This window comes from Glycine soja, chromosome 15 (assembly GCF_004193775.1).
Source record: "Glycine soja cultivar W05 chromosome 15, ASM419377v2, whole genome shotgun sequence".
Classification (NCBI taxonomy): Eukaryota; Viridiplantae; Streptophyta; class Magnoliopsida; order Fabales; family Fabaceae; genus Glycine; species Glycine soja.
This window is the reverse complement of record NC_041016.1, coordinates 12,713,771-12,727,054: the sequence shown is the minus strand read 5'-3', so window position 1 is coordinate 12,727,054 and position 13,284 is coordinate 12,713,771. Positions and strand designations below refer to the sequence as shown.

General features: G+C 34.5%; 2 protein-coding genes across 4 annotated transcripts; one reads left to right on the top strand and one right to left on the bottom strand.

Annotated features, from left to right (window-relative positions):
* The first annotated feature begins 2,750 nt into the window (after positions 1-2,750).
* On the top strand, positions 2,751-8,199 carry LOC114388367. 2 transcript variants are annotated; one of them, XM_028348804.1, is made up of 8 exons: positions 2,751-3,334; positions 3,480-3,677; positions 5,056-5,328; positions 5,535-5,637; positions 6,211-6,329; positions 6,764-6,940; positions 7,203-7,999; positions 8,044-8,199. In XM_028348804.1, the coding sequence occupies exons 1-7, from the start codon at positions 3,035-3,037 to the stop codon at positions 7,953-7,955; spliced, it is 1,923 nt and encodes a 640-aa protein (XP_028204605.1). In that variant the 5' UTR covers positions 2,751-3,034; the 3' UTR covers positions 7,956-7,999; positions 8,044-8,199. The 2 variants fall into 2 exon arrangements, with proteins under 2 accessions (XP_028204605.1, XP_028204604.1); XM_028348803.1 differs by having other exon boundaries at positions 7,203-8,199.
* Positions 8,200-9,608: 1,409 nt separating this feature from the next.
* LOC114388498 lies at positions 9,609-12,773 on the bottom strand. 2 transcript variants are annotated; one of them, XM_028349009.1, is made up of 8 exons: positions 12,468-12,772; positions 12,147-12,277; positions 11,894-11,971; positions 11,538-11,582; positions 11,387-11,431; positions 11,256-11,307; positions 10,591-10,687; positions 9,614-10,025 (listed from the first exon to the last, which is right to left on the bottom strand). In XM_028349009.1, exons 1-8 carry the CDS (start codon positions 12,703-12,705, stop codon positions 9,860-9,862), a joined length of 852 nt encoding a protein of 283 aa, XP_028204810.1. In that variant the 5' UTR covers positions 12,706-12,772; the 3' UTR covers positions 9,614-9,859. The 2 variants fall into 2 exon arrangements, with proteins under 2 accessions (XP_028204811.1, XP_028204810.1); XM_028349010.1 differs by lacking the exon at positions 11,894-11,971 and having other exon boundaries at positions 9,609-10,025; positions 12,468-12,773.
* Positions 12,774-13,284: the final 511 nt, after the last annotated feature.

Here is a 13,284-nt window from a genome sequence, read left to right as displayed (position 1 = left end):
CTTTCAGAAGAGCCAGAGCATCCCAACCCAACTCATTGACCCATTAACCCCATCATAACATTAATTTTATTCCTGTTGCAAACATGCACGGTCACCAATAGTAGCAGTGGCAGTGTACGTAGCTTTCCTTTTATACAGGTTAGTAAGGCACTGTCTTTAGACCTATGCTCTCGTACAAAGAAGAGTATGAAAACACAAGTTAGACCTTGGCCAAAATAACGGTTGAACTAACACAAAGCTATAGTCATTTACCTATAATGGTGGGGACTTCATATTCCATTTCTCCAAGAATGATTTTACATTGGATGTAGCCACCCATCCAATCCAATTAAGGAGGTATGGTAATGCCCCCCTCTCAGCCTTCCTCAAGTTGGTTTCTCTAATTATATATTTTCCCGGGGTCAAATTAAAATGATCCTTAATTATTCAGTTAAAAATGAATTCTGATGTTAACAAATTTGCAAACAACATCATATATGTAGTCTTTCTTCATACTTCTTCATGCGGAGGAGATTGTGATGTGATATATGAACAGGTGATATATGATTTGTTCCAACGTTTGATTGCATATTATATTTGGACATGTTTAACTTTGATAAGATACAAGTTGATTTCTCACTACTGCTGATTGGATTATATTAGGACATGTTTAGAAGAGTTAAGCTTTGATATAATCTCACGTAAGTCAAACCATTAAAAATTATTTTATATATATAGTTTAAATTAATTATGAGAAACAGGACTATGCATGTGCACTAACAGGGGAATTAATTAAAAGGTTGTATACTATAAATGAATTTATTTATTAACTTTTAAAATAATTATCTTAAATTAATTTAAATAATAATTTATAATTAAATAATAGTATAAAACTATTTTATACTATAAATATATATTCATTAAACTTATTAATTATTACAAAATTCAATAATATTATCACACATAATAATCTATAATTTGATAATAACGTGAAAGAGTATTCTAATTAATTCAACTAACATTTATTTTTGAAAATCTAAAAAATTAAATTAGTGTATGTTCATATTAAATATATTGAGATACGTCATTTTAAGCACCTAATGGACGTATACACAAGTAAATATCTGTGGACAAATTATTTATGGACAGACACATCAACACAAACACAGCACTCGGGTTTTCCGTGGGACTATTTCCAACCACATAATAATGAGACACCCCCACCTTCTAATTTCTTTAATGTTATCCGAATAGCCACATGATATTATTATGAGAGACAGAAAACCATACATTAAGCAGCAAAACAAAACTGCACATATATATCTACTATGCATGCATCCAATATTTTATTTCCTAGAAAGTACCATTAATGAACAAAATGTACCCCCACTGAAAAATTATACATTAATTGATTATACATCAACTATCGATCCCACGGTAAATGTTGGGTTGGATCCAGCCACCAACCATTCTTATTGCACCGCATCTCATTGTCATAGTCTTTGTCTTACACTTACACATTCTAAAATATTAGTACTATAATCCAAGTTTTGTGAAGTTAACAAATTATTATGGATTAAAATTTATTTTAAGAGAAATAATTAAGAGTGTATTTAATATTTATATTTATTTAATAAATAATACTCATCTTACATTTATTGAAACTAACAACATTTAATAAATTATGATCTGTTACTTTATAAAAATAAAAATAAACATGTTTTACACTTACCCATTATTGGAATTAATCTATAACTGTCGAATTCATTTTTTTATTTGCAAAAATTAAAGATATATATATTTGAAGATTTACAAAAATTGATGTATTTTGTTTAACCAATTAAATTAGACCTTCTAGTAAGTGTCTAATTGGTTTATCTAATAACAACATTTTTTTATAAGTAAAACTAATTTAAAAGACAATTTTTAAATATTCTTTTGAGTTATTTTTATGGGTTTTTTGAGTTATTATATAATATAGATATTATAAAATAGTTTTATTTTGTATCTCTTTAAGTACCCCCGAGGTTTGTGTTGGAAAAATATTGAGCAATACAATAACCCATGTGTTTCAACTTCAACAAAAACCATATCATTTTGGTAAGTTAATGTTTTCAAAATTAATTTTGTAGTCAACATATCTGATTTGGAAAAAAATGTTAATATTTTTAGATTTTATGATGAATAAAATCAAGATATTAATTAGAATACATTAATTACGTAAAATAATCATAGTTATTTAATTATAGATTATTTTTATAATTAGATTATTAACTTTTATAATAATAAATTTAAAATTATATCTAGAGAATTACACTGTATTGTTCACACTTCCCTAATGTGATTTCTAATAAATTTAGTCTAAAAAAAATATGACCATAAGGAATTAGGTTGAGTCCCATGACAATGATTATATATTAAAATTAATTAAATTCATGAATTTCTTAAAAATACTCATTTTCATAATAAAAAATAATTTTATTTTCTTATTTTATACAGCAGTTTTAAAACATTATTCTAAACATAAAATCACATGTTAAATCTTTCAGATCGAATTCTTCCTAGCTTTAATTCTTTCAAAATAGACTTTGACAAAAGTCCAAAACCTAACGGTTTTAAAGTCTTTTCCAATTAAACAAAATGTCACCAAAATAGTAATACTTTATGTTTTTGTTATTCCATTTTCATCCACAACGTGTCCGCTCTCCCACTCATCATAATATGCCTCACCCTACCCAATCTACCCTTTCATTATCCCCAAATATCCCAAATAACCAAGGGCACTATAGTAATCACAGCAAAACAGTACACCAAGCTTCTTGTTTCAGATGATGTGTTTCCAAGTGGGTAACCTTCCCCACAAAGAGAAAGAACGCCCCATTCTCTGTTCCTCTCTGTTCTCTGTTACGTTTCGGATTTCACTTCTAAAGCCCCAAATTTATCATCTTTTTCCAAACCCCATTATTATTCCCCCTCCAAAACCTCGTTCCCATTTTCTTCATTCGTCGCGTTTTATTTTCGATTCTTGAGGCGCGTCGCCGATCTCCAGCGGCGCATGGCGGCGGGGACAATGGCGACTGCGGCCGGTGCGGCGGTGATGCTCTACTACGTGCTGAGCAGGCGGATGGCGCGGAAGGAGGAGGACGATGGCGAGGATCACGGCGGTGAGGTGCCGAAATTGAGCAGATCGGTTCGCCGGAGAAGGCTTTCACGGCGGCCGGCGCAGGCTCCGGCAACGCTGCTGGAGTCGATCGTGACGCTGTCGGAGACTATAAGGTTCACGTATTCCGAGACTCTCGGGAAGTGGCCCATCGGCGATTTGGCCTTCGGCATCAACTACTTCATGCGCAAGCAGGTGAATTTTCTCAAATTCTTGAATAAATTGAAAGTTTTTAGTGAATTTCAGTGTTTTTCTGTTTCTGGGTATGTGGAAAGATGCAAGCTTTGGAATGATTGTTACATTTGGAGTAATGGGTGTGTGTTGGTTTTGCACTTTGCAGGGTAATTTGGCAGTTGCAAGTGTGTATGCTGGGAGTGATTGTGTGCAGCTCAAAGGAGATGAGATAATTGTGGAGCTCTATGAGTTGTTGAGGCTTTTGACTTTGTGTATGCTTTTCTCCAAGAAGCCATTTCCCGTGTTTTTAGATTCTGCTGGGTTTTCCCTTGATGATGTGCTCATTCAGAAGCCAAAAGCTGGGGTATGCTTATTGCTTTGTCCTTATCCACACTCTCTTTCTATGCTCTTTTACCTTTTTTTTTATTTGTGTATTTTATATTTTGGGGGTGAGTGGTGGAGAGAGGTAGGACAAATCATACGCTCTCACTGAGAGTCTGACTCAGCCACCCAGATGGGTTTAGAGATTTGGCATCATTCTCACCAATGTTTAGAAGGAAATGCCAATGAATTGAATCCAAAGGTCATTGTGTTTGTCTTGATCCTCTCTGTATGAATATTTTATATACTGAAAGAAAAGCATTACCACATAAACACAAGTTTTTTTTTCAGGTCCTTGTGTGTGACATGAAGTGCTGTTACTTTTCTCACTTCATCTTTGTCCCCAGATTTGGTTATATATGGAAAAGCTTTGTGGACTCTTTGAGATAAGGGGGAGCTATGGTTTGTACTACCTGGGTGTATTAGGCATTTTGAAAGTGACTCCTATTTTCTTTTCCTATTCTAAATTTGTTAACATTAAGAGACCCCTTGTGGTTTTAGTAAGGAGAGAGATAAACACAATATTTACACCACTTATTGTGTCACATTAGGGAATCCTCTCCCCCTTGCGGTATTGTATTTGTATGTAGAACTTATGCTTTGTAGTGGAAGTGTGTATGCTCTGATATAACACAAGGGGTCTGAGTTTTAAATGAGATAAAACAAGGTGTATTTTAAGAAATTTAAATCCACAGGAGATTAAAGACAAAATGAGTATATAAAGCAAGGCTACATGTAATTTTAGAAAAATTCTGCCAGTTTTACTTCTATCTTACCCTAGCAAATAGCTTTACTGCAACTAATTTTTTTCGTCAGCTACCCTGTTTTGAACCATCAGTATCCAGAGAAGTCTGGAATGTTGGCTTACATATAGACTACTCTGTTCAAGCAATCAAAGGCTTGTTATTAATGACCAAAATATAACCCATAAGGGAGAGTTATGTTGTACAAAACTGAGATGCTATAAATTCCCTATAAGATTATAATTTGGGTTGTTCATTTTATTTTATCACCATTTGAGGATTCTATGACTTTATGAAAAATGCTCTTGAATGAAGGAATGGGAAAAATAGAAGAGTGAGGTAGGTATGATTGTTTATGTTAGTATGAGATGTTGGCAATTGGTTACTACACGTGCATTGTGCACGCACACATACACCTGTGTTGACTTTTGTTTTAATTCCGAAAGTATTTGCTACTCTATCAGGTTAGTCATTTGCAAAATAGGTTCTACTTTGTCATGGAAAAGTATGCATCTGCTACTTTTCTCTCTCTTTTTTCTATCTTTCATCGTCTGAAGTATTTCCACACGTTTTCCTATTTTTTCCTCAATTTGATTCTATGGCATGATATATTTGCAGCTTCTGAAGCCTGCATTTACAATTATACGTGATACACAATCAAAATGTTTACTTCTATTGATCCGGGGTACTCATAGCATAAAAGACACGCTGACAGCCGCAACTGGTGCTGTTGTCCCATTCCACCATTCAGTTTTAAATGACGGTGGGATAAGCAACTTGGTTTTGGGGTATGCACACTGTGGTATGGTTGCTGCAGCTCGTTGGATTGCAAAGCTCTGCACTCCTACCCTACTCAAGGCTCTTGGTGAATGTCCAGACTTCAAAGTCAAGGTATTGTTCTATTATTTCTAGTATCATAAATTCTCTTTCATTTCTTTGTTTCTTACATTATGCCTTATTGCTCTAGATTCCCTTTTTTAGAATTTATTTCTGCATTTTAAAATTGTATTTCAATTTTTATTCTATCCTGTGACTGTTGTCTACATGCTTGTATAAGTATGTTTACTAAACAGTTATCCTATTTCATCTTTCTATAGATTGTTGGGCACTCACTTGGTGGTGGTACTGCTGCACTGTTAACATATATTCTTAGAGAGCAGAATGAATTCTCTTCAAGTACATGCGTCACATTTGCCCCAGGCATGTAGTTTTGCTACTTATGAAGTTTTTATTCAATCAAGCAATTAGGTTATTTATTAGTTTTTGCATTTTTATAACTCCATCTCATTATCTTGGATTGATTGTGTGAATGTGCATGCAAATTTACTGAACTTTCTTGGTGGCAATATGAGATTTCCAATTACTTTGGCACATTATTATCGTCAAGGATGTACTATATCAATGTAGTTTGTACCTTTCTTAGTATTTGTTTGATGGCAAAAGTAATGATTTTCTGTTACAGTTTTAACACTCAATTGCAAGCATGCCTAATTGCCTATTTTTGCCTATAATGTAAAATTTAAATAGTGTCTAGTTACTTTTTCAAATAAACACTAAAGGAGAGATGAGTGAAGAATGCAACACATTTAATGATATATTTATTTGTTTTGAAATTCTTGTTTACTATGATTGTTGTCCTTGATTGTTTGATTATTTTTCTCACACAATTTGCTTTATGACATTGGATTTTCTTTAAAATTAAAATAGGGTCCTTTCCAGTCTTATCATTACAAACATTGCTAATTTTTTATATCATAATTGTTTCTTTTGCAGCTGCTTGCATGACATGGGAGTTGGCAGAATCAGGAAAACACTTTATCACTACTATCATCAATGGTTCTGACTTGGTGCCAACATTCTCAACTTCATCTATTGATGATCTCCGTTCTGAGGTGCGCTGGCTAGGACTTTAGATGGTTTTGGCAAACATTAATGTTTCATTACATAATTCGTGGAGCCAGTCCTGTTAGACTAGTTTTAATCTAAACTGCTTTTTTTCTTTGTTAATAAGACCCATAATTTAGAAAACCTATAAAAAACTCCGTACCCCATTGCCCAGAGGCTCTTCGCTATGCGAAGGTATGGGGGAGGGATGTTGTACGCAACCTTACCCTTGCATATGCAAAGAGGCTGTTTCCGGATTCGAACCCATGACCAACAAGTCACCAAGGCACAACTTTACCGCTGCACCAGGGCTCGCCCTCAATTTAGAAAACCTATGTAAAAATTAATTAAATAGGAGTGACAATGGACCACATTGGACTTGCAATAGAGTGATAGACTCAGTCTGTGATGTAATCTTCTTACTCAAGTTGGTTTTTATCAGGTCACTGCATCCTCCTGGTTGAATGATCTACGGGATCAGGTTGAACATACAAAGGTCCTGAATGTTGTCTACCGCTCTGCAACTGCACTTGGATCACGCTTACCATCTATATCTAGTGCAAAAGCTAGAGTAGCTGGTGCTGGTGCTATTCTGTGGCCAGTAACCAGTAGCACTCAGGTAACTTCAAGCTCCTTGATCTCCAATTGGCATTATTTTGCAGCATGCAGTAAGTACATAGTGCTCTTTGGAATGTAGTTTTCGTTAGGAGTTCATCAGAAATTGTCTAAGTTGTAGTTATTATATGTGCTTAACATGAAGGGATGTTCTGTTGTATCTGTGGATCTTGACACTTGTATGACTAGATATTCATTTTGTTCAGGGATTTCTCATATATATAATGCATCCTTAATCTTATGGAGATCCCATTTTATACTTGCAGGTTGTGATGAAGCGTGCACAAAGTGTTGCTGAAGCTGTTGTCAGAACTCGCTCATCATTGTCATCATGGTCTTGCATGAGTGCACGGCGCCGAAATGTGGGTTCATCAGTAAACTCTAAAACTGACGACTTAACTGAAACCTCTCTAATATCCGAGAGAAGCACTGAATCTCGTATGACTGAAGAGGTGGTAAGAGAACCTATGCTTAAGGATGAAAATACTTCCTCTAGTGGAGGATCTGGTCACGATGACACAGATGAAGAGGAACAACTCATTCCTGCTAATCAAGACATTACTGCATCTGCTGTTGACGACTTCACAGAAGGGCAGTTATGGTATGAACTGGAGAAGGAACTTCAAAAACAGGATAATACTATGAACATTGATGCTCAAGAAGAAGAGGCTGCAGCAGCAAAAGAGATCACAGAAGAAGAGAATCAACTCGTTGATGCTGCTGCAGAATGCAGTAGCAGTTCAATCACAACAGCAGACAACGTGGACAGCCATCGATTTTATCCTCCTGGCAGGATCATGCATATTGTCTCTGTACCTTCCTTGGATGAGTCAAATTCAAATTCTGATGACCCTTTAGAAGAACATGTCGGCTTATATGAAACACCTAGAGAGCTGTACAGCAAGCTCAGACTTTCAAGAACCATGATCAATGATCATTACATGCCAATGTATAAGAAGATGATGGAACTATTAATCCGAGAACTAGAGAAAGATAGCAGCTGTAATATTTTGGATTAACTAAAAACAAAATAGCAATTGCAGAGTTGTTAGTGAATACAGATTTCAGTTCTCTTCTTTTTCCCTCTGCTGTCATCCTGTAGAAAATTTTGATTGTACGGATTTGATTCTTTTAAGGTAGGTAAATGTATAGAATGAGAAAGTAATGATGTATTTACTATTGATTTTAAAAAGGTTAAGATTACAAGGTGTACTACAAGGTACTTTATTTCAAATCAACGGGAAATGCAATTGTTTTTTCCAACACATTTTCTCATTTAGAGGAGTCAAATATTACTATATTAGTTTAATTGTGCTGTACTGTTGTTCATGAATGGTTCATAAGCAATCTACACTGCTAAATCACTTGGGGATGGGGATCGGGTTCAGCAATGTATTTTTTTCCCACCCCTTGAAGAACTTGCAGTGCGATGTTGAAATTAAGACACCTCTAGTGCATGTTTGGATGAGTGATGATGATTTATTTTGAATAAAATTGATTTTGTAAAAGTTGAAATTAAGACACCTTTTAGTGTATGTTTGGATGAGTGTTGATAATTTATTTTGAATTTATTTTGAATGAAATTAATTTTGTAAAAATTAAAATTAAGACACCTTTAGTACATGTTTGAATGGGTGCTGATAATTTTGAATAAAATTGATTTTGTAAAATTGATTTTAAAGTATATGTTTGGATGATTTTTAATAATTTCTTTTGGATCCAATGTAAAAGTTATTTAAAATTGTTTCTAACTCAGAATTAATTCTAGATCCATAATTAATTCTAAACTCTTCAACATTAAACTAAACATGTCCAAAACACAAACTTAATTCATAAGTTAACAAAATCAGCAACCAGTTACATTTGCCCTGTAGCAGTTAGTGCATTCATAAATGTGAGAGATTCATATATTATTATTGGTAAAACTCGTTTATATTCCTTGTGAATTCTTCTATCAGACCTCAAGACCACAGAGCTCATAAGTACCAGAGTTCTGAATACGATGAGCTGATAATTACTATTACACCCATTATGTAGTCACATCGTATTGAAGGCTTAAAAGCTTGATAATCTCTTATCATGAAAAATACTTGATGCACTATTTTTTTCATTGGGCAGTGAAGGGATCATTATCTTTTCTTTTTCTTTTTCTTTTTGAGGAGCATCATCTTTACTTGAATATAACATTTTTATAATATTTTGATAACCATTTTGCCTTTTCAATTAATTTTCAAGAGATCAAGGATTAATATGATCATGATGGGAAACCAATTTGTCAATATATCTATATTAAGAAAAATAAAGAAACCAATAATATTAATATATAAGCAATTCATAAATGACTTAAATAACATTTTATTCCTTACTTTTCCCTCCCATTTTTAGCCCCTGTTCACTGCTTTTAGTCCTATATTGCTCCAGAATATTGCACCTTCGGCCCCACAGTAAACTAATGATTGCTATTTGACACTTGACTAATGATGTGCCATGTCATCCGTGCCATGAGTTCAGAGTTCTTAAGCCACCCAGTGTACCATGCTGGAGTAAATTGGTACTTACTAGTTACTATGAATATTGGTACTTAGTACTTACTAATCATATCGAAATAAAAAAAGAAACTGAAGCACATGGTTTCTGACACAAAACACGTTTGAACCTGGGGAGCGAAAGACTAATGTGCTTAAGCAAGGCATGTAACGGTACCCATGCAATATATAATTCGTTTACACCCATGCTCAGGTCAGTTGTGTTGATGCTGTTTTTAGGCTTGATATTAACAACTTACACATCAGAACAATAAATATGAATGTGTTATTAAATAATGTACTGTTTATATATTGAAGAATCAAGCCGTTTAGCCCATCTGCCATCACTTTACATAGTCATAGACATATTCATAGCAGTAAAAATCGTCTGTTGGAAATCAACCGCCATAGCGGTGCTTGAGGGATTCAGGAGGCTGCTCTTCCATGATGCCAGAGCCCGTTGTTGCCAAGTAATCGCGAATGGTTGTTTTACGGTCAGCAAGATAAGTGTGATCCACAAAGTTGTTGTAGGCTGTTTCACCAAGATTCTTTGCTGCTAGTACACTACATAAAAATTTCACTAATTCTGTTAATATACTGGGAGTTCGACAGTAGCTGAAGCTGGTACTATTTGGTTTCCACAAAACTGAGAACCTCTGTTGTTTCCCACATTGAAAGCAAATTGAGAAGGGATATGTGGAAACATTTTAAAGAGGAAAAGTAGATAGAAGCTAGGAAGAGGAACAATGTTTCCCATGAATTTGTGAGCTATGTGAAGAAGAAATCCAATTCACACAATTGGAAATGCCACTACCACTAGAAAGAAAATTGCTGTCAGTTGCATATATGATTCTGTATTCTGCATCTGACAGCAGCGATCATTCAACCAGGAAAACAATAGACAACTAGAAATCTAGATGAAATGTGGTGATTTTATACTTCAGAAAATGCAAAGTGTTCTTATTAGGGCTTTAGTTAAGGAACAAAAAATAGTGTTTCGAGGGAAAGTGTTACAATACACTTCCTCAATTTAAATATTGGCTTATTTAACACAATCCTTATACTATTTCCCCTATTGAACATCAAATCAATAAATGAAAAAATGGTTTTTCACCCAAAAAGTGCTTACCAGTGTCGAAGATAAACCCGACAAGGTAACACATCATCTCTCCAAATTTTATCTATATTCCATCGCCCATATTGCTGAAAATAGATTTCCTTGTTTCCTGATGGAAATGTAATGTAAGAATGCATAAATGATGACAAAAGACATGAAATAAGACAAACAATCTAGGACAAAGGGCATGCATAAACAATCAGATTAATTTTTTTATGTAAAATACAGAAATCACCTACACTACTATGATTGGAGAAAATTTCTATTATTTAGTGAATTATTGTACCCTTCTGCCTAATGAGAAAGTTATGAAATATTGAAGAATACCTAGTAATATTTTGATTACTGTAAGCATCCCATTCCCACCAAGCAGAGACATAAAACTGATACAAGAAGATAAATTGATGTCTCTAATTAGAACTTTATAACTTGTGATTACTTATTGCAGAGTCCCCTCTCCTTTTTTTTTCTTCTTTTTCATAAGCTCTATTCAATTTAAAGAAGTCAGAAATTTCCCTAACCAGATTCTGTGGTCACATTGAGGAACAGAAGAAATGAATGCAAACATAAAAATCCACAAACACAAAAAGATTGGAATTGGACAAAACCAGCCTTACCATTTTCAAAAATGATGCAAACTACTTTCCCTTAACAAGCACAACGCTAACGAGACTTACCTTTACATCTATTGTCGAAAAATTCCTCATCACTATAACGAGCACAAAGGACCTGAGAAATTGCCACATTAAATGACCAATTTGCTGATTAATCAACCAATTTAAGCTTTGTCACAACAACAATCACATACCGCTGGAAAATCAAAAGCCTTGCCATCAAGTGTTTCAGGAAGAACCTAATACATGAGCAACCGAACATCTCAAACCACCACATAAAAAAATATCTGAAGCCAATCAAAATATAAAAGGAGCAAGGCTCAAAATCTACATCTACAAGCTTACAGCAAGAAACCGAAACTCAACCTCCCTCTTGATAAAATCTGGAATCTGCAAATTCATCCTCAGAAAACATTAGCTCCAGAACTCAAGTTAACAAAAACCAACACACACTGAACTTGAAATTGGCGAATTCCCTGTTTTTCCCTGTTTTTCCTCGCAATCATGCATGCAGTCAACAAATCAAATCATTAAATAAAAGATCATACAACTCGTTTTTATCTTTGTAGATAAAAGCTAAAACACACACTCGATATCAGAGTCGTTTGATCTTCATCCAATGGTTACAATTCTCTGATTACGTGTATGCATGGAAAGTCAGACTCCACCGAATCCAGAAATCGAACTACTCAGGACTATACCTCCGATTTTCTAATCTCAAAGACTGTCACCACAAGAGTTTCTCCTTCACATGGCTCCACACTCAAGCTGGAAATCTCCTAATAAAATTTCCATCAACACACAGCATAAACATCACATTATTAACATTCCTTCCAAATTTTCCTTTTCTTGTTTTCAATTTCACAATAAAATAAATAAAAATTGATACAGTTATCGCTTCCACACTACGAAGAAGTAACCGTTATTAACAGTTAAAGAGTTGTTAGGACGAACCATGGTTTCTGGCTTGGCAATGCCGCGCTCGAAGAAAACCGGAGCGACGTGCGCGAAGACGCGGCGGAACCGGTTCAACCGTGCGGTCCGGAAGTTGGCCAAGTCGGGGAAAGTGCTTCGGGCGCTTCTCTCTGCGGTGCGGAAAGAAAGTATCGGTTACGACTACGTTGATTATGAGGAATTGTAGGGAAAGATTTACAAGTAATAAAGTTGATTTGATGGTAAAAGGAGAAGAAAGGTCGTAGATTTACCCTCTAACAAATAACATTTGTAGATAAAAAAGCAAGTAGGGAAAGCGAAGGTAGTAGTTGAGTTAGTTACCGGAGAGGAGAGAGCCGAAGCCGCAGATGGAGATGTGGCCGTCGGGAGAGAGGAGAGATTCGAAGTCGGACTCGTCGCTGAGTTCGGTGACCGGAGCGGCGGAGGACATGGCGGGTTTGGAGAGAGGAAGAGGAGGGAAAGAGAGGGAGAGAGTGGCGCGTTGGTGGCACGCGCGAGATGCGAGTGGTGAGAGTTGGAAGGGGAAGTTTATGAAGGTTGTGTTGGTGGCTATGTTCATCGTCCAGGAGCTGCTGCTCGTTGCGGACTCGAGACGCAGCGATGAGGATTACTAAATATATTATTCCCCCTTCCCATAATAATCCTCTTAAGAACAAATTTATTATCAAATAATTGTCATTTTTGTTTATTAATATAATATTAGTTTTTTATTTATTTATATGTCTTATAATATTATTAATATAGGCTAAAAAATTAATAATTATTAGATTAATTTTATAAAATTATTATTTTCTTTTATTTATTTTTTTTACAACCCAAAGGGAGTAGTAAAATTTATCCCATTAATTAGTAATATTTTTCAAAACATAATTTTTTATTAATTAGTACAATTTATTATTTCTGATCTTAAATATAAAAAGACAAATAAAATAAAATTAATTTTAAGTTATACTAGAACAACAAGAAAGCCTTATCCTATCAAAATAATTAATTTTAAGTTATAATAGAACAACAACAACAACAGAATTTTATCCCATTAAAATAATTAATTTTAATTTATAATAGAACATAAGAACAACAAGAGAGTCATATCTTTTTTAATGTCCTTTTTGGTCTTCCTCTCTTTTTTTATAGGACT